General features: G+C 45.2%; 1 protein-coding gene across 3 annotated transcripts in view; it reads left to right on the top strand.

Annotated features, from left to right (window-relative positions):
• The window catches only part of QRICH1 (glutamine rich 1), a 48,046-nt gene extending 20,376 nt beyond the window's left edge, over positions 1-27,670 (top strand). For all 3 annotated transcript variants that reach the window (XM_040994435.1, XM_040994432.1, XM_040994434.1), the window contains 8 exons: positions 166-1,197; positions 14,092-14,269; positions 14,843-14,997; positions 16,663-16,777; positions 23,887-23,995; positions 24,411-24,562; positions 24,761-24,851; positions 26,765-27,670. In XM_040994435.1, the coding sequence (XP_040850369.1) occupies positions 166-1,197; positions 14,092-14,269; positions 14,843-14,997; positions 16,663-16,777; positions 23,887-23,995; positions 24,411-24,562; positions 24,761-24,851; positions 26,765-26,957 (2,025 nt within the window). In that variant the 3' untranslated portion in view covers positions 26,958-27,670. The remainder of the gene's footprint in view (positions 1-165; positions 1,198-14,091; positions 14,270-14,842; positions 14,998-16,662; positions 16,778-23,886; positions 23,996-24,410; positions 24,563-24,760; positions 24,852-26,764) is intronic.
• Positions 27,671-27,674: the final 4 nt, after the last annotated feature.

Genomic DNA, 27,674 nt, shown 5'->3' with positions numbered 1-27,674 from the left:
TTGCGGGGGGGGGGTTGTAGAATTTTGCATTTCATTTTGGGAATTTACGGCCTTGTCAGAATTGTTGGGTAGCCCTTCTTCACACTGCATCGCTCCTTGAAATCTTCCCTTGGAGGGCTGGATTTTCATTGCTGCCTCACTCATTGGTCTATCTTGTCGCTACAGGTACAGGTGCAGGTACAGCAGTCTCCGCAGCAGGTCTTGGCTCAGCAACTCTCCCCACAGCTCACCGTTCACCAGCCTGCCGAGCAACCCGTCCAGGTCCAGGTGCAGATCCAGGGCCAGGCGCCGCAGTCCGCAGCCCCCTCCATGCAGACCCCGTCTCTGCCGAGCCCCAGTCCCTCGCAGCTGCAGGCGGCTCAGATCCAGGTGCAGCATGTGCAGGCGGCCCAGCAGATCCAGGCTGCAGAGATCCCGGAGGAGCACATCCCACATCAACAAATCCAGGCTCAGCTGGTGGCTGGCCAGTCTCTTGCTGGGGGTCAGCAGATCCAGATCCAGACTGTGGGTGCCCTTTCCCCACCACCATCCCAGCAGGGCTCACCCCGGGAAGGGGAGCGGCGGGTTGGCACGGCCAGTGTCCTTCAGCCAGTGAAGAAGCGCAAAGTGGACATGCCCATCACTGTGTCCTACGCCATCTCAGGGCAGCCAGTGGCCACCGTGCTGGCCATTCCACAGGGCCAGCAACAGAGTTATGTGTCTTTGAGGCCAGACTTACTGACAGTAGACAGTGCCCACTTGTACAGTGCCACTGGGACCATTACAAGCCCTACAGGAGAAACCTGGACCATCCCTGTTTATTCTGCCCAGCCCCGGGGGGACCCTCAACAACAGAGCATTACCCACATTGCCATTCCCCAAGAAGCCTACAATGCAGTTCACGTCAGTGGCTCACCCACAGCACTGGCAGCTGTAAAGCTGGAGGATGACAAGGAGAAGATGGTGGGCACCACGTCTGTAGTGAAAAACTCCCACGAAGAGGTAGTGCAGACCCTTGCAAACTCTCTCTTTCCAGCACAGTTTATGAACGGCAACATCCACATTCCAGTGGCTGTGCAGGCCGTGGCAGGCACGTATCAGAACACGGCTCAGACTGTACATATATGGGACCCTCAGCAGCAGCAGCAGCAGCAAACCCCCCAGGAACAGACACCACCACCGCAGCCGCAGCCACAGCAGCTCCAGGTTACTTGTTCAGTAAGTGAGACGTTACCTGTAGGGCTGCCTGCTCCCTCAGGACCCTGATCAACAGAGAACTTGCTTGGCAACCTCTGGCTTGTTTATTGCTGTGATGTTAATCTTATACTGAGTAATACTTAGTGTTTAGGGGAAAGTGGGGAGAAGTAGGTGAGACAACACAATTGGTAAAAGTTTTATGCTTGGTACTGGCGGTAAATGAAATGAACAGTGAGTATTTTGAGTCTTTGGGGTTAAGTACATGAGGCACTTTCTAAGCTTGTCATAAGCTGAATTTCCATGTGAGCACCCCAAGTGTGAGTGGTGTCCTGGGAGGTGCTTCTTGCATTCTCTGTGAATGAGTCATGTGGAGCCTGTTTGATTCAGCATGTACATGTAAATTCATAATATTCTAGATTGTGATTGTTCCTTCTCTGATTGTCATCTTTGCAATAAGTGTAGGTGAATTGGAGTACCTAAAACATTTTCTAGTGAACATGTTAAAACGATCACCTTTAGGAGTCTTGGATAAGGGACATTCCAAGAATGCTTCTGTGGTCCTTGAGTATAGGCTAACCATTTGTTATGAGGCTTCCTGTTATGGCATGCTGACAAACTTTTTATTTTGGAATGATTTTAGTTTTATAGAAAAGTTAGAAAAATAGGTCTGTATTGCCTCTTTGTTTTAAAGATTATTTGTTTGAAAGACAGAGCCATGGAGAGATCTTTCATCTGCTGGTTCACTCATTACATCACTGCAGCAGAACTCTGCCCTGGTCTTCCATGTCGGTGGCAGGTCCCAAATGCTTGGACCATCATTTGCTGCCTTCCTAGGCACATTAGCAGGAAGCTGGATAGGAAGCACAAGAGCTGGGAATGGAACATGTACTGATACAGGATGCTGGTGCTAAGTGGCCTAGGTGCCCTATGTCATCATCCCCTCTCTTTTGTTTTAAGATTTGTTTGAAAGAGTGATAGGGAGGACAGAGAGAACTCCTTTCATCTGTTGGTTCATGCTCCAAAACTCACTACAGCCAAGGGCCTGACCAGAGTAAAGCCAGGAATCAGGAATTCCAAAATTCGTTCAACAACCAGCACTGAGCCAGAGTGAGGCCAGAAGTCTGGAACTCCTTCTTCCCTGGGCGTGGGGAGGTGTCCCCTGCCTCCCAGGATGTGCATTAAGAAGCTGAGGAGCTGAGATTTGAACAGGCATTCCAAGGGACGTGCACATCCCAAGCAACAACCTAACTGCTGATTCCAGATCTTGTAAAGATACCAGCCACGTGGATATCTGTTTTCCATTTTGTTTTATTTTTAGATTAATTTATTTGCAAGAGCAGCAGGCTGCACTGGCTGGGGTTGGGACCAGCCAAAATAAGGCACCTAGAACGCCATCTGAGTCTCCCACCTGGCTGGCAGACACTCAAGTACATGAGCCGCCTTTTACTGCTTTCCAGGCATATTAGTGGAGGGAGAGATTCTGGCAATGCAAACGGCAGCCCCAGGTTAATTTACTGATGCTGTTAGTAAAGGTCGTCTGTCTGGCAGACCGTTAGCATGGCATATAACAACTCTGATCAGATGGGACCCTGTGTGAATATAAGCTCTTGGGAATACATGAGGGTTAGAGCTTCAGTGAGGTGCCCTGTTCAGAATCATAGACTGGAAATGAGCTAAGATGAGCAGATGACGTCAGAGGCAGATGGAGTTTATAAAAATGGAAAATAAACATTACAGAGCAGCTCTTCGTGCATTTAAAAAAATTTGCAGCAAAATTTATGTTAATTTTCCTTTTTCACAAACTTGTTGAAGCAGTTTCATATGTTCGTTTTGATGAGACCTGTTTGTTAAGGGCGTATGAAATGCCTCCCTGTCAAACTTGGTAGACAAGACAGAATGCTTGTTTCAGGAGCTTGGATTGCTACTTTGATAGGCGATTACACAGACTGAGAATTCAGAAATTCTGCACTAAAACGCAGAGATCTTTGTGGAAAAAAAATTAAGCTATTGGCTTAGATTGAGAGAAAAAAATTAGGACAACATGAGGCTCGTGGGAGAGGATCTAGTGTGGGCATGTCTTTCTTATAGATTTGAGTCTGATATAATCTCTGATAGGAAATCCAAAATTTTCCAAATTTTTGAAGCATTGTTAAAAGGAGTTAAGTAGAACTATAGAACATTTTGCATGGGAGGAGAGCAACCTGGAGATTTGCAGTGAGATTCTATCCCCATCTTTTATATACAGAAATAGGCCCGTCAGCTGTCTGAGCTGATGGCCCAGGTAGACTTCAGTTCTCTTAGTGTCTTAGGCTCTTTGTAATGCTCACGCTTTGGTCTTCCAGTAAGAGATCCTTCCCTGGAGTTCATTAAAAAAATTTTTTTTTAAGATTTGTCTTATTTTTCTTGGAAAGGGAGATATACAGAGAGGAAGAGAGACAGAGAGGAAGATCTTCATCTGTTAATTCAATCCCCAGTTGGCTGCAATGGCTGGAGCTGTGCTGATCCGAAGCCAGGAGCCGAAAGATTCTTCTGGATATCCCATGTAGGTGTAGGGTCCCAAGGCTTTGGGCCATCCTCGACTGCTTTTTCAGGTCACAGGCAGGAAGTTGGATGGGACATGGAACCACCGGGACACGAACTGGCACCCATGTGGGTACCGGCATGTGCAATTTGAGGGCTTTAGCCTCTAGGCTACCACGCCGGGTCCTGGAGTTTATTTTTGTGGGCTCGTGTTCTTTAGAGGCTATTTGGCAAGCTATGTCACTTATTACAGGTACAAAAAAAAGTGTGGGGAATATCAGTCAATAATAAAAAAAAAGAGAAGGAGTTTTATTCTGTATACCACAAACATCTTCTGCTTTCCTTGTCATATCGTAGACCAGGTCCTGGGTAGCAAAGACGAGTAAGATGGCTTCCTCCCCTGGCCCTCCTGGAACCCATGGAGAAGACAGTTGTACTGTGACCTGACCTGAACCCTAAGCCAAGCTGTGGCTCCTTACATCTCTCGGATTGATGGTGGCCATCCCCTCTAAGATAGCTCTCACATCTTTTCATCTGTTTTTACTTCTCTGAAAGGCAGAGAGCTGTCTGTTGATTCATTTCCCAGGTGCCCACGAAGGTAGGGACTGGCGGAATCCAGGAACCAAGAACTAAATCTAGACTCCCCATGTGATTGGCAGGATCTCAAGTACTGCAGGTATTTTGCGTGTGTCATCAGGAACAGAACTGTAGGAGTTGGTACTGTGGCCTAATGGATAAAGCTACTGCCTGCAGAGCCAGAATCACATACGGGTGCCAATTCAAGGTCAAGTTACTTTGTTTCTGATCAAGCTCCCTGCTAGTGTGTCAGGGAAGCACTGTAGGACAGCTTGAGTTGTTGGGCCCCTGCACCCACGTGGGAGATACAAAAGAAGCTCCTGGCTTCAGACTAGCCCGATTCTGACTATTTTGGCCATTTGGTGAGTGAACTAGTGGATAGAAGGCCTCCTTCTGTTTTTCTAACTCTACCTCTCAAAGAAATAGATCTTCAGAAAGAGAGTGAGTAAGCAAAGGGCTGGTTTTGTAATGTGCCAATGTCCCATATGGACGGACACCAGTTCATGTCCTGACTCCAGATTATGGCCCCAAGTGCTCAGGCCCCTGCTATCCTGGCTTAGGGGCTATTTGGAGAATAAACCAGGTGTGGCTTTATAGCTGGCAAAAGTTGCCATGTGGGTGCCAGTTCAAGTCCTGGCTGTTCTACTTTTGATCCAGCTCCCTGGAGGGAAAACTGCAGAAGTTGGTCCAAGTGCTGGGATAGAGACAAGGAGCTGCTGATTCTGACCTGGCTTTGGCCTGGCTGTTGTAGTCATTTGAGGAATGAAACCAGCTGATGGAAGAGCTTTCTGTCTGTAACTCTTTCAGATAGATTAAAAAAATTTAAAAGTAAGGTTCGAAGTTGAAATTAGTGAACCCAGATTAAGGCCAATCAATTGGGGTTGTTTTTGTCCAGTAAAAGCTTACTTGCATTGGTGTAAGCACAAAATCAGTTTAATTTGAATCTCACCAAAATGTGGTTTAATCAAGTATAAAGGGAAAAAGAGGGCCTGGTGCGGTGGCCCAGCGGCTAAAGTCATTGCCTTGCACGTGCCAGGATCCCATATGGGCGCAGGTTCTAATCCCAGCAGCTCTACTTCCCATCCAGCTCCCTCCCTGTGGGCTGGGAAGGGAGACCTTTGAGGATGGCCCGAAGCCTTGGGACCGTACCCTGGCATGGGAGACCTAGAAGAAGTTCCCGGCTCTTGGCTTCAGATCGGCGCAGCACCAGCTGTTCCGATCACTTGTTGGGGAGTGAAATCACTGGTCAAATAATTTAAGTTTTTCTTTTAATTTTTTAGTGTTTTTAAAAGATTTATTTTTATTGGAAAGGCAGAGTTAGTGAGCAGGAGGCGGAGGAGACCGGTAGGTCTTCCATCAGCTGAGTTACTCCCAAATGGCCACTATGTCTGGGGCTGCATGTCAGGCTGAAGTCAGGGACCAAGCGCTTCTTCCAATTCTCCCACGTAGTTCTCAGGGCCCCAGGACTAGGACCATCCTCTACCACTTTCCTGGGCACGTTATTGGAGCTGGATCAGAAGTGAGGCACCTGGCACATATGTGGGATGTTGGTGCTTCAGGCGGTGGTGGCCTTACTGGGTCCATCCCAGTGCCAGCCCCCTGAATCTTCCTGGCACGGTAAGTAGTGACCTGGCCTTGAAGCCTGTTTTCATCTCACAGTAGCACAGAGGAGAATAGAGTTTTATTGCCTTCATGACATTCTTTTCTCTGGACTTCTATGTGCTACACACTGGCTTTTGTCCTACCAAAGAAAACTGTCTTCTAGGGAACCTTTTCTGGTGCCTTCTTGTCTGTCTGAAACAGATACGGGTGTTTCTCGGTGTACTGTGCTGGCTGGCATTTCTACCTGAGGAGTTCCTGTCCATTGCCGTGGTTTTCACCATCCTGTAACTCTTGCTTTTACTACTACAGAGGATAATCCTTATGATACTTAACTAACTGCTAAGCACAGTTATCAGTATTTTACATATATTAGCTAATATAATTTTCATGATGTTTTGAGATCTGTAGTAATATCTGTTTTGCATACAAGGAAACTGAGGTGGATAGCTTTAATTGACAAGGATCTATACTTGATGTCACATTTGTTGAAGTCATCTCTTGGGACATCTCCATCTGCTTCTGGTCAGCCTAACTACAGATACTGAGTCCCTGCTATGCACATGCATGACCTGGGCTCCCAGCCCCTGCTGTTACATAACAGTTTTTTAATGCCGGGGTGAAAGCCGTGGTTAGTGTGTTTCACAGGTGGAATTCTGCTCTGCACAGACTGGTTCTAGAACTTTTAATTTTTTAAATTTTTTTTAAACATTTTTTTTAAGATTTATTTTATTAGTAAGTCAGATATACAGAGAGATGGAGAGACAGAACTGTCTATTAATTCACTCCCCGAGTGGCTGCAATGGCCAGAGCTGAGCCAATCTGAAGCCAAGAGCCAGGAGCGTCTTCACTTCATCCTCGCATGTGCAGGATGCTAAAGCTTTGTTCTGTCCAGTGCTGCTTTTCCAGACCACAGGCAGGGAGCTAGATGACAAGTGGAGCAGCCAGGACATGAACCGGCACCCATATGGGATCCTAGCACATGCAAGCAAAATCTTTAGCCACTAGGCTACTGCACTGGACCCACAAACCTGCTTCTTACACAGAATGATGGTACTACAGGCAGAGGTTTAGCTCATCACTCCCTGATGCTGGCCTCTGGACCGTCTCAACCACTGCTTTGCATTGACAGATCTAAATTTCTGGACCATGCCGTCTCTCTTTTGGGTCTTTCCAAACATGTGTCTTGTTTATCATTTACTTGGATTTATTAATGGTGTGCCTTTATCAGTGCTACCTCCACCACCGTCGGAAACATTCCTCTCGTGGTTGTTCGCGCCAGACGCCTGTAAGTCATCCTTGAGTCTGCTTTCCTTTAGTTCTTACAGACGGCCCACATTTGGCTTCTACCACCAGACTTTCAAAATCTGGAATCTACTGCCTCGACTGGAGTCTAGGCCACCAGCTCTTCCACTCTTGTTGAATCTGTTCTCCTTGGAATAGCAGAAAATATGCCAGAATCCATCACACTCCTCAGTTTCCAACTTAAGATGTCTGCATTGTATTGCCGTGCAGCCAGGAAGGAAGCAGAGGAGGATTTGAGCCTGGGTGCAGAAGAGCATGAGGAGATGGCGCATTTTCTCTCTGGTTATTAATTTGAGGTGTATCTGAGCTGTTTGGCTGGAGAAATACAATACCCCGTGGTCTTTATTGGTGTTTTGTTTGTTGGTGTATTTGAGAGGCAGGTAGGGAATGAGAGAATACCAGCTGCTGTCTTCTCATTCAATCCCTGAGGATTGATAATGCTGCTGGCTAAAACTTTGAAATCAGCCATGGTCTCCCAGGGGGATGGTGGAAATCCCGTTATTTGAGCTATCAGTGCTGCCTTCCATGGCCCCATTAGCAGGCAGCTGGAGTCAGAAGTTACAACCGTTAATCTAATGTAGCTACTCCAGTGTGGGATGCCAACATCTTAACTGCTAGATGGAAGGCCTGAAGTGGGTCTAGGATGGAGATCCAGGGTTAATAGGCATTTATGGGCTTGTCAGAAACAAACCCACAGTAGAGAAAAAACTGCCATGTAGCCTGGGGAAATTAAGAGAAAGTGTTGAGTGCAGTGGAAAGGGAAAGTTGTTAGGGACATTGTTGGATATGCTGGAATGATTCCATAAATTTGGGCCATGGCTTCCGTTGCAGTCAACCTTTTCCTTTCAATATTTTTGACTGGAAGGTACTGGGAAAGGCTGCTGCACCCAACAGGATAACAAGGAAGAGATGGCTCATTTCTGCAATCCTCCAAAGAGTGTTTGCGGCCCTGAATGCACATTGCGTGTCAGGGATCTACATAGCCCAGAGGTTGGGTCCTCAAGTCAAAAGTAGAGGACGGGTAAGAATGTCTCAAGTCCTGACATCAGCTTGGCTCTGACCAGGACAGTAAACTGGTGACAGATGCTTGAAAAGACAAAATGAAGCATGTGGTTGCTGAGAAAGTGTTGTGAGTGTGAAGGGACTCGTGTGGGCCTGTGTGCAGGAGGAGATCTTGGCAGGGCTGCTCAGTGGCTCATATATTTTTGGGTGCACTGAACCCAGACTCAGCTGCCCATTTGTCCTGCGGTAGGTGTCTGAGAGGAGGGTGATGGCATTAATGGGAACTGTTTTGGAGTAATGATTTTTCCCTTCTTGACTCACAGTCCTTTCCAATAAAAAAATAATAAAAATAAATCTTTAAAAAAAAAAGAGAAAAAAGGACTGCATAATTCAAATTGGTTTTTTTTTTGCCATTTTTAAAAAATCTTCATTTATTTTTATTGCAAAGTCAGACATACAGCGAGGAGGAGAGACATAGAGGAAGATCTTCCGTCTGATGATTCACTCCCCTAGTGACCACAACGGCCGGTCCTGCGCTGATCTGAAGCCAGGAGACTGGAACCTCTTCTGGGTCTCCTACGTGGATGCAGGGTCCCAAAGCTTTGGGCCGTCCTCGACTGCTTTCCCAGGCCACAAGCAGGGAGCTGGATGGGAAGAGGAGCTGCCAGGGTTAGAACCAGCGCCCATATGGAATCCCGGTGCATTAAAGACGAGGACTTTAGCTGCTAGGCCACAGCACCAGGCCCTGTTTTTTATTTTTTATTTTTGTGTTTTTTTGCTCTTTTTCAAAACAAAGATTCATTTACTTGAAAGTAAAGCTCAGTGACATATACAGTGTATCTTCCACTTGGTGATTTGCTTCACAAATGGCACTAAGCTGAAAGCCTGAAACTCCCATCTAGATCACCCACATGGGTATAGGGGCCCAGGCACTGGGCTGTTCTTTGACTGCTTTCCCAGGAGCATTAGCAGGGAGCTCGATTGGAACCAGCATGCTGATATGCTACAGTGACAACCTTAAGAGGCTAAGTGCATTCTTTAAAGGCCTGTAGTATCAGTTTTCTCACTTAAAATCGGAGCCAAGAGCTGGTAGTGTGGTTCAACAGGCTAATGCTCCTCCTTGCTGCACTGGTTCATGTCCTGGCTGCTCCGCTTCCCATCCGCTCCCTGCTTTTGACCTGTGAAGGCAACACTGGACAGCCCAAAGCCTTGGGACCCTGCACCTGCCTTGGAGACCTGTAAGAAGCTCTTGGCTCCTGGCTTCGAATCAGCTTAGCTCTGACCATTGCAATTATTTGGAGAATTAACCAGTGAATGTAAGATCTTTCTGTCTATCGTGTCTGTATGTTTTTTCTAATATAAGTAAATCTTTTCCTTTTTGTTTTATTTTTATTGGAAAGTCAGAACCCAAAAAGGGAAGGAGAAGCAAAGAGAAAGGTCCTCCATCTGCTGGTTCACTCTCCAAGTGGCTGCAATTGCCAGAGCTGACCCAATGCCAAGTCAGGAGCCAGGAGTTTCCTCTAGGTCTCCCATGCAGGTACAGGGACCCAAAGCTTTGGGCTATCCTCCACTTCTTTCCCAGGCCACTAGCAGGGAGCCAGAAGTGAAGTGGAACAGCTGGAACACGAACCAGCGCCCACATGATATCCTGGCATATTCAAGGTGAGGACCCTGGCCACTAGGTTATCGTGTCAGACCCAATACAAGTAAATCTTTTTTTTTTTTTTTTTTTTTTAAGATTTATTTATTTTTATTGGAAAGGCAATATACAGAGAGTAGGAGAGACAGAGAGAAGATCTTCCATCTGATGATTCACTCCCCAAGTGACCGCTGAGCTGAGCAAATCTGAAGCCAGGAGCCAGGAGCTTCTTTTGAGTCTCCCACACGGGTACAGGGTCCCAAGGCTTCGGGCCATCCTCAAATGCTTTCCCAGGCCACAGGCAGGGAGCTGGATGAGAAGTGGAGCTGTCGGGATTAGAATTGGCGCCCATATGGGATCCTGGCACATGCAAGGCGTGGACTTTAACGCCAGGCGCAATATAATAAATCTTAAAAAAAATCAGAAAGAAATATGCAATCTTAAGAGTTTTACTATGTTTCTCTTTGAAAGATTGAATTACAGATTGTTTGATCCATTCGTTCTCTCCCCAAATCGCCATAACGACTGGCCAAAGTCAGAAGCCTGGAAGTTTCATCAGTCTTGAATGTGGTTGACAGGCAGACGTACTTGGGCCGTAGTTCATCAGTTTTCCAAGGCATGTTAGCAACAAGCCAAGAAGCTGGATTAGAAAAGGACCTTTTGGGACTCAAACCCAAGCTTATACTGGGATCCAGCTTCCCATGCAGTATCCTAACCCTCTGCCCTACAACACCAGCGCATTTTAGTAATTGCCAGTAAAAAGAGCTTTTTCGAATCTGGAAGGTTAGGAGGTAAGTGGCAGGTAATCTGTTTGTGCATATACTCATCATAAGTTTGAGCAGAGTTTGTGGAAGATGCCTTTGAAAAAAACTGCATCAATTCTTTCAGCATGAACTTATCTTTCAATTTATTTTCCATTATCTTTTTCAAGTACCTTCGTTTTAGTCTCTGACCAGGTAGTCATAATGTCTGAGGTGAAAGAATGGAGGAAGGCCTGCTCTTGTCAGCTGTGGAGAGTAAGAGCTGGTTTATTGAGCATCAGATGTTGGTTAGAACTCCACAGAACTTCACATAGTGGGAATGACATCCATGGACCTAACATGGTTTCCTCTCTGCCAATCCAGGTTTCATAGTACTTCACTGTGTGAAGCCTTGTACCATGTAATGTGGGGCAGGTGTTAGGGTATATCAGGGTGAATGTCCCATATCTGAGTCCTGGTTCAAGTCCTAACCATTCCGCTTCTTACCCACCTAATGCAGTCCTGGGAGGAAGAAGGTGATGGTTCAAGTGGTTCTTGAGAAGCTGCTGCCCATGTAGGAGGCCTGGTGGAGTGCCAGCCTCCAGGCTTTGGGTTTTCCCAGCCTTGGCCATCGTACATGTTGAAAAAGTGAATCAATAAATATCTCCCTTGCTCTGCCTTTGAATAAGTAAACTTTAAAAAACAAATAAATTAATAAAGGCTGTACCAAAACATGTTGAGAAAAAAATGTGAATTATTCTTCCATTACATAAAATGTTAGAAAGCACAAAAGAAGTATTTTAATGTTATTCAGGCATTCGCTGTATTGAATGTACTACAGAATGAGCTGCCGTTTGTGCCGTGTGTGTGCCCAGCCAGGATTCTCCATCCAGGCCTCCCACATGGGTGATGGGAACCCAGTTACCTGGGCCATTATAGTGCCTCCCAGAGTCGTCTGCATGTACGTGAGGCCAGAGCCAGGACCCGCCCGCAGGCACTCTTGCTTGGGCTGTGGCATCATTAGTACTTTGGTACACACCTGCCCTTATGCACTTGATGGTAATTGAAAGAGGGGAACTGGGTTTATTTACATCATTGTCTTCATTCTAACTCTGCATTTTTGTTATATTTTTTGTACTTGACCATGTAAGTATCATAAGTTAATGTTACTTCTAATCTTTATGAAGATGTTTAGTGTCTGCTGTATTATCCATTTGGATAGACAGAGTATAATTTGCCTAAAAGTCCTATTTTCTTGACCATTCATATTTGAATCTTTCCCTAATGTAAGCAACTCTGTAGTATATCTTGATACATTATGTATGATCTTTGTGATTTTTCTTAGGATAGAGAGCCAAATCAAATTGTATAAATATTTCTTAAGTTACTGGTATTTAATAGAAACACTGTATTGCTTTTTATGTCAGTTTAATAAGTTGTCTTATCAAACCAAATAGGTTTGTTTTTATTTTTTATTTGTTGGTGTAAAAATTTGTATATCATCTCTGCCTTTAGCTTGGATGAATTTTGATATTGCTGAGTCCTCTGGGTAAAGAAGGCTGCTGAAGGAGATTTAAGGTGGATCTTTGTAGTTGCTGTCTGTGGGGATTATAATTGAATTCCATGCACATTCTCTGTCTATTCTCTACGTGGTTAGGCATCAGATTATTGATGATTGAATGTCTTCCTCTGGAGGCAAGAAGTTAGAGGAATATTGGTCTTCAAAAAATGGATTATGTCTTTAGGAGTCAAGAGAGTGTTACTTCAGAAAGAACATGGGCAGGGAATGCAACCTTGTAGCTAAAGAAGCCATATAAATATTGTTACATCTTACCTTTAATTTTACTGAAGTTCAGTCAGATTTAAGAATCACTGCTTTGGACATGTGATATAGTGTGTAGTCTGCAGCCTGACACCTTCTTGGTGAGTATGGTACAAACACAGAGCTCTGGTCCCACTGGAGACCCTCTGCATTAGAACATTTTTCTATAAAATACTTAAGTGATTTGTTTACACATTAGATTTGAAAAGCATTGCTTTGAGAAGTGGCTCTTGGTGGGACAAAACATTACAAATTAACATTTTACTTTGAGAGTGCTGGGGGCTGTAATTTATTTATTTATTTATTTTTAAGGTGTGTATATTTCATTGGAAAGACAGATTTATGGATAGAGAAAGAGCATCATCTGTCAGTTCACTACCCAAATGATCACAATGGCCAGAACTGAGCCAATCTGAAGCCAAGAGCTTATTCTGGGTCTCCCACACAGGTATAAGGTTCCAAGTTTTGGGTCATCCTCTGCCGCTTTCCCTGGTCACAGCCAGGGAGCTGGATGGAAAGGGAGCAGCCAGGACACAAACTGGCACCCATATCTATGCTTGAACATGGAGGTTTAGTCAGTTGAGCCAACACTCCAGCCCCTAATTCAGGACTTTTAAAGACTAATCAGCCTGGGCCGGCATGGTAACCTAGTGGCTGAAGTCCTCACCTTGCACATGCCAGGATCCCGTATGTTTGTTTACTGGTTCTAATCCTGGTGGCCCTACTTCCCATCCAGCTCCCTGCTTGTGGCCTGGGAAAACAGTCGAGGACAGCTCAAAGCCTTGGGACTCTGCATTCATGTAGGAAACCCAGAAGAGGCTCTTGGCGCCTGGCTTCAGATCAGTGCAGCTCTGCCTGTTGAGGCTACATTGAGTGAATCAATGGAGGGAAAATCATTGTCTCTGTTTCTCCTTTTCTCTGTATATCTGTAATAATAATAATAATAAAAAAAAAAGACTAATAAGCCTAACTATTGGTGTATGTGAGAGAGAGAGGGAGAGACAGAGAGGTCTTCCATCCACTGGCTCAATCTCCAAATGGCCACAGCAGCCATAGCTGTCCAATGCTGGGAGCCAGAAGCTTCTTTCGATACTCGCATGGGGTTGCTGGAGCTTAATGTCTTAGTACATCCTTTGCTGCTTTTCCAGACCGTTACCTGGGAGCTGGATAGGAAGTATATAGAGGCTGGGAATAAAGTGAATATCAGTATGAAATGCCAGTGTCGCTAGCAGAGAGGATTTGTGTGCTACGCTACCACATTGGCTACAAGTATTTGTGTTTTTAAGTAAGAGGCTTAAATGTGTGGTTGAATGTAGTTGTTCAGCCTAGGATGCTGACATCCCTTTTTGAATACCTGAGTTCTATACCTAGCTATGATACTTGATCACAGGTTTCTGCGTATACAGACCCTGGAAGGCTGTGATGTTAATTCAGATAGTTGGGTTCTCCTACCCCTGTGAGAGACCTGAAAAGAATTCCTGTCTCCTCGTCCTGGATTTGGATGAGCAATCTGTGTCTGACTCTCTTTTTTGCCTTTCAAAAAATTTTTGCCAGGGCTGATACATTGTCCTAGCCCAGGTTTTCACTGTTCCTGGGGCTAGATGAAGTTTTTTTGGTTGTTATTTTAATTAGGTGAGCAGTTTTTAAAAAATTCCTGGAAGCTTTGTAGAAAAGTTGCATGTTGATGTATGTTGATGATTTTTTTCCTGCAGGCTCAGACTGTCCAGGTTGCAGAAGTTGAACCACAGTCACAGCCACAACCTTCCCCAGAACTCCTGCTTCCAAACTCTTTAAAACCAGAAGAAGGGCTTGAAGTGTGGAAAAACTGGGCCCAGACCAAGAATGCTGAGCTGGAGAAGGATGCTCAGAACAGGCTGGCACCTATTGGGAGTGAGTTTTTGGGAAGGGGGGAGTGGGCTGTATATAAAACTAAAGTTCCAGGAGAACACAGTGGCAATGAAGTGGTATCTGCTTGTTGCAGGGACCAGAGAGTGGTCGCCGAAATAGTGCTGACTCTAAGAAGTAGCAGCAAGCAGGCTTGATTGGCAGATGTGCAGGATTTGAGGGTCTGCCTCAGAGCAGGCATTTTTTGCACATTTTATGCCTAGCACACCAGGGCCCAGTGACTTTTGGAATGAAAAGGAGCCAGTGAGTGTTCTCAAAAACGCTCCTTACTTGGCATTAAGGTCAAATGTTTGCACATATCACAGAAGATAGATTCTGTGTTGCGTGGCTTTCATTTCTTGGTTGTAATAATAATTTGTAAAATAATTTAGGGATGAGAGTGAGGGGTGGGAACTGTTGGTATAATCATGCCATGGTGATCACGTCTCCCATGCTGGTGATCTTTTCTGTCCCAGGCCTACCATAGGCAATATCTGCTGCCTGTTGAGGACTATGAGCAAACAGCCAAAAGATGGCTAGTGTCAGGACTCCTGCTCACCTCTGGGACTTGTGTTGCAGGGCGCCAGTTGCTACGATTTCAGGAGGATCTCATCTCTTCTGCTGTAGCCGAATTGAATTATGGGCTTTGCTTAATGACCCGGGAAGCTCGAAATGGAGAAGGTGAACCCTATGACCCAGATGTGCTTTACTACATTTTCCTGTGTATTCAAAAGGTAGGAAACAGATCTCCACAGGAACATGCTTGCACTGTGTGAACTGTGTTCTCATTGGGCATTGGCTTCTCAATAAAATGCCAGGAGGTTAAAAATAAGAAAGTTCTCTGGTGTAGGTAAGCCTCACCATGAATTTCTGCATCCCATTTCTAAGATGCTGATTCAAGTCCTAGCTTTTCACTTGTAATCTAGCTTCCTGGGAAAGTAGTGGGTGATAGCCAGGTACCTGAATCCCTGCTTTCCACATAGGCGACCCACACTGAGTTCTCCATTCCTGGCTTTGACCTGCTTGAGCCCTGGCTGGTTTAGGCATTTGGAGAGAAAACCAGCGGATACATTGTCTTCTATTCCTCCTCTGCTCATCCCTTCCCTACTGTTTTTCTCTCTCTGCCAAATAAATGATCTACTAAAAAATACAATGAAATTCTCCTTGCTATGTAAGGAGTTTCGCTATTAATATTTTAAAGATTTGTTTTTATTTGAAGGCGTATTTTACAGAGAGGAGAAATATCTTTTATCTACTGGTCATTCCTTACATAACAGCAACAGCCAGAGCTGAGAGGATCTGAAACTGGGAGCCAGGGGCTTCCTACAGGTCCCCAATGTGGGTGCAGGAGCCCAAGACCTTAGGCCATCATTTACTGCTTCCCCAGGCCACAAGCTGGGATCTGGATGGGAAGTGGAGCAGCTGGGACATAAACCGGCACCCATATGGGATGCCAGTGTCACAAAGCAGACGACTAGCTTGTTATGCTTCTGTGCTGGCCCCAAGTTTCATTATTATTTTTGAAAGAGAATTGGAGGGACAAAGATGTCTCCCATCTCCTGGTTCCCTCCCTAAATGGTTGCAGTGGCCAAGACGGGATTGGGCCAGAGCCAGGAGCTTTATCTGGGTCTCCCTTGTGAGTGACAGGTGCCGAAACGCTTGGGCCATCTTTCGCTGCTCTTCCTAGGCCATTAGCAGGGAGCTAGATTAAGTTAGGTTAGATTAGATCAGTAGAGCAACCAGAGCACAAACTGGCTCGCGAATGGGATGCCAGCATTACAAGCTGTGAATTAACAGCCTGGCACTAACCTGGCCTCAGCCTGCCCTGTTCCTGAGTTCTCTGGGAATTTGGGAATTATCTACTGCCTCTCATGGTTTCTACCAGTAGGAAGCTGGAGCTGAGCGGGGTGGGGTGGCTTGACCCCTGGCATTCTGTTTGGGGTGTGGTCGTGAAAGAGAATCACACTAATGATGAAAGCCAAACCTACTGGTTGGAATTCCTTCTGCTCTCTTGCCCTAAGGAAAGTCTGCCAGCCAATTGTTCTTTTTGTTGATTCCTACTTAGGCACCCAGTGAATTGCCTTACTTGTTGTGTCAATTCTGTGCTCTCCCAGGTCCTGGAAGGCAGGCATATTTATTTACATAGATGCTAGTTAAGCTGACATCAGCCAGGTGATGATTTTTGTTTACCAGCCTTACTTGGGTGAAATAGAATTCACAAAGCCTTCCTCCTTGATTCATATCTCAAGAATGTTATCCCAAGTCCATTGTGCAAGTGTTCCCATGCTTGGACTGTTTCAGGGGGAAATGGGAAAGAAGTGGCGATGCTCATGGGAAAAATGTTTTCATTGAAAGCCTTACTGAGGAGACTACCAATAACTTGCACTTTTTTCTTCTAGTATCTTTTTGAAAATGGGAGAGTAGATGACATTTTCTCGGATCTTTATTACGTTCGATTCACGGAGTGGCTACATGAAGTTCTGAAGGATGCCCAGCCCCGGGTCACTCCACTTGGTAAGAGTCCCCTTGGTTCTGATTGTTTGCCCTCCTGGGTTTTACAGGGGTGGTCAGCTTCTGTGGCTGGGTGTGGTACGGCGTATGGGTGAGGGGCTGTAAACCCTAAGCAGCAGCAAAGGCCTGTGCTGCTTCGCCTGATGGGGAATGGAATCTGCTCATCAGAGAACCCTGGTGGTGGAAGTGTGACAAGGCCCTGGGGCCTGCACAACTAGTGATGTAGTTGACTATCTTTTTTTTTTCCCCTGTTAGTATTTATGGTTGAAATCATGAGCAGGGGTTTTGTCTAGTATTTAAGACACCGAAATCCTACATCAAAGGACCTTGTTTGATGCCTAATTCTGGCTCCCAACTCAGCTTTCTGTGAGTGTAGAGAGTATAGTGGTGCCTGAAGTAGTTGTGTCCCTGCCTCCTGCCTGAGGGTCTGGGTAAAGTCCTCAGTTCCTGGCTCCAGCGTTTTCGGGGTGAGCCCGTGGATGGAAACTCTGTCTCTTCTTCTCAAATTTTTCCAAAAACTTAGAATTACTACAGTTATGAATGAGGAGCCGTTCCATCTGTAGAACACAATATTTTGCTTTACTTGCATTGAAATCTGGGCAGCACGTTGAATTGGAAAGAACATAAACTTTTTTTTTTCTGTTTTATAATTTTTTTTTATTATTATCATTTTATTTTACAATTCCATAGGCCTTGGGATTCCACCAAAAGTGCCTTACCCTTTACTGAGTTCCCCCATATCATTACTATAGTATAGTTCTTCATAAACAATCATATATCTATCATTGCGGGAATGGACAATGGCAGAGGGTCCAGCATCCCATTGTCAAGATAAGTTTCATTGGGAGTTCACTGCCAGTTTCATTGGGAGTTCATCTTTGGTCTGGAAGTAGAGATGCATACTGCATTGTATCCTCACATCTGGATATAATCTCCATTATAGTTACTATACATCCCTTTAAATGAGATGCCACAATATAAAATCAACGACAGGAAGAAAAATAGAAATTTATAAGAACATAAACTTTTAATAGAGATTCTGAGTCAGGGTTTTTAAAAATTATTTAATTTTCATAGTCTACATATGAGTCAGGGTTTCAATTCTTTCCTTTCCTTCCTGCCTCTCTTCTTTTCTTTCCTTTCTTCTTCAGTATGTTTCTTTGAAAAATTATGTAAAAGAATTTCTGTGTATTCTCTTCCTTATAAACTATCACATAATTTCCCATTTTGTTAGCATACTGTATTAATGTGTGTTTGTTACAGTTGGTGATCGATAGTGATTTTCATTATTCTTAAGTCTAGTAGTTGTACTGTAGGGCTGACTACTGTTTTATATTCTGTGGGTTGGATGAGCATAAGAAGATGTGTCTTCATTGTTATGGGGTCACACAGAATGTTCCACTGCACTAAATGTCCCCTGTTCTCCACCTGTTCATCCTTCCCTTGCTCGTCCCTGAGCCCCTGGCATCCTTTGATCTTTTTAACTATCTCCATAATTTTACCTTTTCCAGAGTGTCAAAAAGTTGGAATAATTTGGTATGTAGCCTTTTTAGGTTGGTTTCCTTCATTTAGCAGCAATATGCCTATTAAGATTTCCTGTTTGTCTTTTCATGGCTTGATAACTCATTTCTTTTTTTTTTTTTTTTAAGATTTATTTTTATTATTATTTTTTTTTATTGGAAAGGCGGATATACAGAGAGGAGAGACAGAGAGGAAGATCTTCCGTCCGATGATTCACTCCCCAAGTGAGCCGCAACGGGCCGATACTATGCCGATCCGAAGCCAGGAGCCTCTTCCGGGTCTCCCACGCGGGTGCAGGGTCCCAAAGCTTTGGGCCGTCCTCGACTGCTTTCCCAGGCCACAGGCAGGGAGCTGGAAGGGAAGCGGGGCTGCCGGGATTAGAACCGGCGCCCATATGGGATCCCGGGCATGCAAGGCGAGGACTTAACCACTTGCACCACCGCGCCGGGCCCGATAACTCATTTCTTTTTATCACTAAGTAATATTCCATTTTATGAATGTGTCAGGTGTTTATAGCATTCCCTTTTGAAGGACATCTTGGTTGCTTCCAGATTTTGGTGTTTATGAATAAAAATGCTGTGTAAACATTTGTGTACAAGTTTTCAGCAAAAGAATAGATCAGTGGAACAGAATAGAATATCCAGAAATAGATCCACTTAGGTATAGTAAAATTATGTTTTATAAAGGAAACAAAATAGTTGTTTTTTTTTCAAGATGTGTTTCTGGAATAATTGGACTTCCACATAGACATACCAATCCCAAAAATGAACTGAAATGGATCATAGAAAAAAAAGTAAAATACTAAACTATAAAATTCTTAGAGAGCTTGGCTTGGTGGCCTACTGGCTAAAGTCCTTGCCTTGAATGTGCTGAGATCCCATATGAGTGCCAGTTAATGTCCCAGCTGCTCCACTGCCCTTCCAGCTCCCTGCTTATGGCTTGGGAAAGCAGTAGAGGTTGGCCCAGAGCCTTGGAACCCTGCACCAGTGTGTGAGACCCAGAGGAAGCTTCGGGTTCCTGGCTTTGGATTGGCTCAGCTCCAGCTGTTGCAGCCACTTGAGCAGACCAGTGGATGCAACATCTTTCTGTTAGTCTCTCCTTCTCTCTGTGGATCTGACTTTCCAATTAAAAAAAAAAAAAATCTTAAAATTATTAGAAGGTTATCTGGAGGAAATCTACATGACTTTGGGTTTGATGGTCACCTTTTTGATAAACACAGTCTATGAAGTAAAAATGGAAGCTTCATTAAAATTTAAGTTACACCATGTGTAACAAACTTAGTAGAATGCTCCAAGAAGGCACAAACTAGGAAGGAACACATAATTTACTAAAAGACTTACCTAAAATCCACAAAGACTTCTTAAAAGTCAGCAGCAAGAGAATAGCCTGAATAAAACATAATGCAAAATATCTGAACTGCTGTGTGACCAAAGAAGAAAAGGTACTTGATGTGCCATCAAGGAGTTGAAAGCTAACACAATAAAGCAGAACTATTCATTTACCAGAGTGACTAAAATCCAGATCACAGCAGCAGATGTTGCCTTGAAGAATGGAGCAGCAGGTAGAAATGCAGAATGTCACAACCACTTTGAAAATCAGTTTGAGAATTTCTTACAAAGGTCAATATTTTTTTTCAACATTTATTTTAATGATAGAACAGTCTCTGTTGAGTTTTAATCCTGGCATTACTATGTATTGAAATGTATGCTATTAACGCTTTGATTATTTTAAGCTATTGGCTAAATAAAATTTTTGAATGCCTACTGTATACCAGGTCTTGGAGTTTATAGTCTAGTCATCCCACGTGAGCTGTAAATAAGCAGATTAAGTTGTTGGAAGCATAGAACACAAGGAATGCTAAGTGTTACGGGCATCGTTAGGGAGGCCTTGCTTAGGGACTGTCATTAGGATAGAGGCATGAGGGCAGGCATTTGGCATCGTGGTTTAAAATACCCTGCGACCTCCACATTTCGTGTGCCAGTTCTCACCGCTCCCGTCCAATTCAGCTTCAGAGGAGGCTTCAGATACTCGGGTCCCTCTGGTCTATGTGGAAGATCAGTCTGAACTGAGCCCTGGGCTTCTGGTTTTAGCCTGGCCTAACCCTGGCTGGTAGGCATTTGGGGCCTCCTTTTTCTTCCCCGTTCCCTGACTCCTCTCACTTTCTAGTAAAGTTATTAAAAGAGAAACGAGTGCATGACTCACTGTTAATGTGATTTTATAAATTTTCAAGCCAAGTGTGAGTTTTCATAGTTCAGTTTTTAGCTCTGGTTACAGAATTTTCAGCATATGTAAAAGGAAACTAGATTAATGAGTTCCCCTCATACCTCAACAGGACACTTCATGTATCCTACCACCTGTTTCCCTTCCTACATTATTTTGAAATAAATTCCACACTGTTTATCCAGGCTTTCATTATATATTTTGGTTTTGATTTGTTTGTGTGTGAATGAGGCAGGAACACAGACAGGCACAGCTCTTACGTGCTCACAGTGGCTGAGGTTGAACCAAGCCAAAACTAGGAGCAGACATTTTACAAAAAACAGCTTGATTTCGTAAAGAAGATCCAGATCTCTTACATGGGTGTTAGGAACCCAACTCTTGGACCTGCCAACTGCCAGCAGACTAGTGTTAGAAGGCATGGCCCAGCACACCTCACCATTCTGGTGCCTTGCCTCTGGAAGTTGTGTTTTGATTTTTTGTTTTTCCTTTTTAGAAGTCTATTTATTGGAAAGTTAAAGAAGGTGAAAGTGAGCAAGACCATCCAACTGCTAATTAGCTCTCCAGTGGCCTCAGTGGCCAGTGCTGGGCTAAGCTGAAACCAAAAGCCCAGTACTCCATCCAGGTCTTCCGCATAGGTGCCAGCGGCTCCAGCATCTGGGCCATCTTCTACTGCCCAGGGGCTTTAGTGGGGAGCTGCTTTGCTAGTGGAACAGCCAGACCTTGGACCAGTGCTACAGTGTGGAATGCTCACATCACAGGTAGCTGCATAAAATTCTGTGCGCCTGCAGAGCCGTGACAATATATTCTTGACGTACCACAATGACATTATATTTGCTTAACAACAACAACAAAAAAGATTCTGTATTATATCCCTTGTCTTGATGTCTCTACTAGTGTCATAAATTTCTTTATTTTGATTTATGTGAGAGGGAGAATAGCGTTTATGTATTGAAATTGACTAATGCTTTTACATCTAGTTTTAATTTTGACTTTCTCCAGTTCTCTTTTCTTTGCATTGCATGGGAGAAACTAGTCCTTCGGTTGGTTGTCAGTCTATTTTTTTCTTACTGTACCTCCTTGGTATAGTTTAAATTAGTGTTGTTTTCCCTTGTATTTATAGGTGACTGATAATTGGATATAAAGAGCAATTTTCTGTGTATGTGTATTTTTTTAGCTATGTTCATTGGTGACTTCTTACTCATCACTATGTCTATGGTAATATCTGGACGTATTGAATTTTCTAATATTTATTTATTTTTATTTGAAAGGCAGAGTTGAAGAGAGAAAAGGAGAGACAGATCTGTTTGTCCACTGCAACAACCAGGGCTGAGCTGATCTGAAACTGAGGCCCAGATGCTCCTTCAGAGTCCCCTGAGTGGGTATAGGGGCCCAAGCACTTGTGCCATCTTTTGTTGCTTTTCTGAGCACAATAGCAGAGAGCTGGTTGGGAAGTGCAGCAGTTGTGACTCAATCCTGCAGGTATATTGGCTGTCCACACTGCAGACAGCGGCTTTACTTATTTCGCCACAACTCTGGCTCCTGTTACTTCATATTGAACTTCATGGTTTGGTCATTATTTTCAGTCACAACAGTTGGGACTGGGCAAGGCCAAAGTCAGGACCCTAGAATCAGTCCAGGAATGTCATGTAGGCTGTCAGGATCCAGAGCTGTCACCCGTGCCTCCCCGTGTGCATTTTAGAAGGAAATTACAATCCCCCTGGAGCTAGGAACTGAAGCCAGACACACGCCTGTGGGGCATGGGCATTTCACAGGGCAGGCTTCCCTTTCCTGTCGGTGCCTTACTGCTACTATTTGAGAGCAGAGGAAGAATATATTTTGTTTTTAATAAAATGTTATTTTGACACATGATTTCTATGCTCAAGTTTCTGTATCTCCATTCTCCCATGACAAGTCCTGGCACTCGGGCATTAAAGTTGATTTAAAATTGTGTTGCTGAACAACTAAGATGAGGGGATCATAACAAAGGGGTTAGGTGGCAGCCACAAACCCAGAGAAGTGAACTAAGTGACAGTCTGTAGGCAGATGTCCCTAAGACAGATCCCTTCCTGAGGAGGGCTGCTGTGAGCAGGAAGGCTTCTCATTGGCCCACGTCGCACTCTAACCTCCATAGTGTGCGCTAAGCTACACTAGTGTACTTAAAGAAACAGAAGTACACTGATGTCGTTAGAGGGCCAGTTTTGGCAAGAATAGAATCGGGCGATGTTGAGCAAAATGTGGGTGTTTTAGTTTTGGTTTGTTTTTTAAAGGTCTATTTTTATTGAAAGGCAGATTTTATAGAGAAAAAGACAGAAAAATCCTTCATCTCCTGGTTCACTCCCCAAGTGGCCACGACAGCTGGAGTTGAGCCAATCCAAAGCCAAGAGCCACGAGGTTTTTCTGGGTCACCCATACAGGTGCAGGGTCTCAAGGCTTTGGGTCGTCCTCTACTGCTATTCCAGGCCACAGTCAGGGAGTTGGATGGGAAGCAGAGCAGCCAGGACATGAACATGGTGCCCATATGGGACCCTGGCACGTGTAAGGGAGAATTTAGCCACTAGGCCATTGCCTGAGGCCAAGAATGTTTCTTTGTGAATGGTGTCACCCTCACTGCCTTAATAAATGCTGAGACTGCAAGAACATCCTGGTGTGTGTGCCATTCCCGGGACCCCTGTGTACAGGCACACACACTGTCTGCTGAGTAAAGCACATGCAGGTGCTTGGTGCGCGTGCCAAGTATCCTGTTCCTTTGGCGCAGACATGGCTGCCTAAGGCTGTCTTTGAAACTGTTGCCTTTGCCCCTTCTTACCTCTGTGTTCCTTGGTGAACTGGGTTCTTAGAGTTAAGTCTGCTCTTTAGGGAGAAGCTTACAATTATGTCAGTCTCCCTTTTTTCTAGAGAGGAGATGAAAATGAGCTTGCCTTGTAGAGATTGCAGACCCACAGAAATTTGATAAAGGCCAGCAAGGGCGTGCACCCTAGCCCTTGGGTCCTGCACGCTGTGGAAACATGGAAACTCCCCCATTTCAAAAAAATAATCATGTATGCAGGATTGGCTTTACATTTTTAGGTAATTTATTCTTCGCAAGGTCAATTATTGATCCCTGTGTTGGCCTTGGGTTAGAGGAAGAATTTTTTAGATAGCAGCAATCATGCAGAGCTGTGGTTCTCACCATGTGGTTGAGCAGCAGCCACAGCGTATCAGGTGCTGTGCCATAAGCTTAAGTCGAGACCCAGCCATATGTGTTCTACCTACAACACTCTAGGGAGAGTTGAAAAAAACCTAATGAAACCTGTCCTCTTCCCATATATGGTCCTGTGCCTTGGAGGGCCCGCCTGCCATCACCTGTTGTAGCAGTACTCTATTCCTCCTAGGCTATGTCCTGCCCAGCCACGTGACTGAGGAGATGCTGTGGGAGTGCAAGCAGCTTGGCGCTCACTCCCCCTCCACCCTGCTGACCACCCTCATGTTCTTTAACACCAAGTAAGTGTTCTAGAGGCTCCATACTCAGCACTGCTGGCATCTGCCCAGCGAGGACAGTGGAAACTGCAGGAGGACCTGTGAATTCCTCTGGCACATATTTGAGAACTTTTGGGTTACTGAAAGCCTCTAGCTGCACTTGGCTGTGCTTTTTTTTTTTTTTTCATTTCTTTGTGTGTGTGTGTGTGTGTGTGTGTGTGTGTGTGTGTGTGTGGTATTTGATGAGGCAGACAACCTTGTCAAAAACCTTTCCATGCATCTTGATGTGTCTCCTCTGCTGGACACTGTGCTTGGATGTGGGCCTGCCCAGACCCTGGGAGTGTGGGCAGTGGCTCCTCTGCAGCGCCACTGGGTGGAGGGCAAATCATGGTATCCTCCTGGCACCCCTCCCTCTGCCTTGCTTTCACTTGTGGTCCAGGTACTTCCTGTTGAAGACAGTGGACCAGCACATGAAGCTGGCCTTCTCCAAGGTCTTACGGCAAACTAAGAAGAACCCCTCCAATCCCAAGGATAAAAGCACCAGTATTCGGTACCTGAAGGCTCTTGGGATCCACCAGACTGGCCAGAAAGGTAGGAAGAGGAGGCAGAAGGGCAAAGCAAGTGCTTTATGTGCAGTCCCAGCCCATTCAACCAACTTCCCTTGGGTTTGAAACTGCCAATGACTCCTGCCTTTCTCCCCGTTCCCTCGAGCTCCCCAGGTGGGGTGTTTGCCTAGCTCATGCATGCCTGTGGTTGGGGTGGGTTTTTTGTTTTTTGTTTTTTTTATAGTTACAGATGACATGTACGCAGAACAGACAGAAAATCCAGAGAATCCCCTGAGGTGTCCCATCAAGCTCTACGATTTCTACCTCTTTAAATGGTATGGAGGCTTTACTGTGACTGCCTAACTCCGTGTGTGTGTGTGTGTGCGTGCGCATTGTGCTCAGGTGCATGTCTTAACAGAGAGACAGTCTAGTCACAAACATGGTAAGAAACACTCCTAATATTAAATATAGATGCAATCTTGCTGATTTACCTAGAATCTGTTGTGGGCCCAGCATTGTGATTCCCGAGCGAACCTTCCCTGGTTTGCTGTGTCCTTTGACACAGAGGGTGTGAAGGTAGAGAAAGGCGCCTTCCTCCTCTGTGCAGCATTGCCCTGCGTTTTCTAAGACCTGTGCTTTTGTCACTGCTGCCCTGAAGTCCTCTCACCACTTGCTTCCACTTCTCTTTGCACAGCAACACACAAATGATTTTTCTAGCTTTTGGTCTTAGGATGTCACTTAGACTAAAACTTTGGAAGCCTGGCTTTTCTCACTCTGGGTTTGCACGTGGCCGACAAGGCCTTCCATGCATGCCCTCCCCCTTGCTCCCCTTGGTCTGCGGAGCACTTGGTGTCCAGCCACCAGCTTCTCTCAAGTGTGTCAATGTTTCCTCCACATTTCCATGTCACCTCCCTGTTCCCTCTCAACTCTTACCAGCAGTTTATGTGTTTGTGTAACAACTTAGTTGCTATTTCCATTCTTTTCTGTTTGCTCCATGACAAAGGAGCTGTTCTCATTTTTTTTTCCTTTTTCCTTTTTTTTTTATTAGACTTTTGACAACTTTTACATAATTAATTAGGGTAAAAAGGTTCAAGGGCTACAGGAAAGTGGGTAAGACTATTATTTCCTCATTGTTTCCTTCATGTATCTGAGGTAAAGGGGGATATTAAGGGAGAAGCCTGACCCAGTCTCCCACCCACCCCAGGTCCCTGATGTGGGGCATGCTCCAAGATTCTTGCTCAAGTGGAAGAATGAACCTCTTCAGCTAGCCCAGTGGGGCTAGTATTTCCACAGGGTTTGGCCCACACATCCCCCACAGAATCTACCCCCGGATATGATTCTCTCATGTTCTACTTAATGTCATGGCCCTGCCTATATGAACCATTTGCTAAACCATCATCATGTCAGGTAATACAATATGATCCTGCTAGACAAGCCCCAAGCCTTAGCTTTTGCATGGACTGATGTTCAGTGGTCATCATTGTTCAGTGATTACAAGTACTACACAGGATTTAAAAGAATTTGGTGTATCAGTCTTATCCATAAAGATTGACATCCCAGAAGTACAGTTGGTTTGACATGGAGATACCTAAGCAGCAATTCAAAGCTCCAAAACCCCAGAGCTGTCCGCTGGGCGGCCAGCAGGTGGAGCCTGGTGCCAAATGGCACACTGGCCGCCCAGGGACAGGTCACCGCGTGGACACGGTGGCTGGAATCAGAGCTCTGAGTATGGAGACAGTCCCAGCCTGACACCCACGTGTTCTCATTTCTTTATCATCAGCACCTAGTATAGACCTGGCCCACATTGGCCAGTCAGTCAATCTTGAATGGATGGATGAGTAACTATTACAGGATTGAGTGTGCTAAGTATCCAGTAGACAGCAGCCACAGCAGTGGGTGGTACAGCCTTAGTGGAGAGAGCAAATTGTGGGCACAGACTTGCCGGTAAACCTGAGCTGCAAAGCTGGCTCTCTTGGAAGCTCAGATGAACTCACATCCATGTGCCCAGGGATCCCAACCCAAATGCAGCCGGTGATGGATGGCAGCTGGCACTAGAGAAGCAGGGGCAGACTGCTGGCAGCCTGCACATGGGTGGAGATGGGGGCTGGCTTCGTGGAGCTCAGGAGCTGAGCCACCCTGCACAGCTGCTGCCTGGCCTTCCCATGTTTCGCAGATAGCATTTGAATGTGTAAGGGCAATGGGTGGTGGGTGTAGAACTGTTTCCCTGCTCTTACCAGCTCTTCTTCAGCCCCCAGAGCGTGAAAGGCCGGAATGACACCTTTTATCTGACCCCCGAGCCGGTGGTGGCCCCCAACAGCCCGATCTGGTACTCTGTGCAGCCCATCAGCCGCGAGCAAATGGGCCAGATGCTGACCCGCATCCTGGTGATCCGAGAGATTCAAGAGGCCATCGCCGTGGCCAGCGCCAGCACCATGCACTGAGGGGCCAGGAGGAACCGACAGACGACAGACGTCACACTAAGAAGAGGCCACCATCTTTCCTTTTTTCTTTTTTATTGGTGTAGTTATGAAGCCCCTGAGGCTGCTTCTGTTTAAAATGTAAAAGAACACTCAGCCCCCTTTGCATCTTCAGACCTGCAGCCAACTTGACTCCTAAGCCCACAGGGCTCTGAGTTTCCAGATGTTCTAGAAAGTTGCTGATGGAGTTTTCTTTTTGCCTGGGGCTTAGTGAGAAGGCCTGGACTGTTAGGAGACTGCGGCTCCTTGCTTTCCTCCAGAAAGATGGAACCTGATGACGGATCGACCCTCCAGGCCATCTCCCCAGCTGGCTTCCTCCCTGGACTGGAGGTGGCACCCACCCCAGAGGAGCCAAGTTCTTTTCTTTCTTCATGCTCAAACATAAACTTAGCATCTTAAATGAAGAAAAATGAGGGGATCTTCAATTATGATTTATTACAGACAATTTCTATTTCACCCTCCTTGATGACAAGTGACATTTTAGCTGTAAAAGTAAAAACTTTACCATGCCTTTTTTGTTTTGTTTTGGCCTAACAATGAGGCCTTAAACTTGGGGCCCCTGTGCCTGATGGAATTCTTGTAACATACACTCGTGTATCATATAGAGATACCACTCTGTTTCTCTTATGTATTCTTACTCTAGTTGTTTATTAAGAATGACAAGCACGTCTTTTCAACCTG

The sequence above is a fragment of the Ochotona curzoniae genome, unplaced genomic scaffold (genome assembly GCF_017591425.1).
Source record: "Ochotona curzoniae isolate NIBS_2020 unplaced genomic scaffold, NIBS_Ocur_1.0 contig_908, whole genome shotgun sequence".
NCBI classification, from domain to species: Eukaryota; Metazoa; Chordata; class Mammalia; order Lagomorpha; family Ochotonidae; genus Ochotona; species Ochotona curzoniae.
This window is presented reverse-complemented; position numbering and strand designations above follow the sequence as displayed.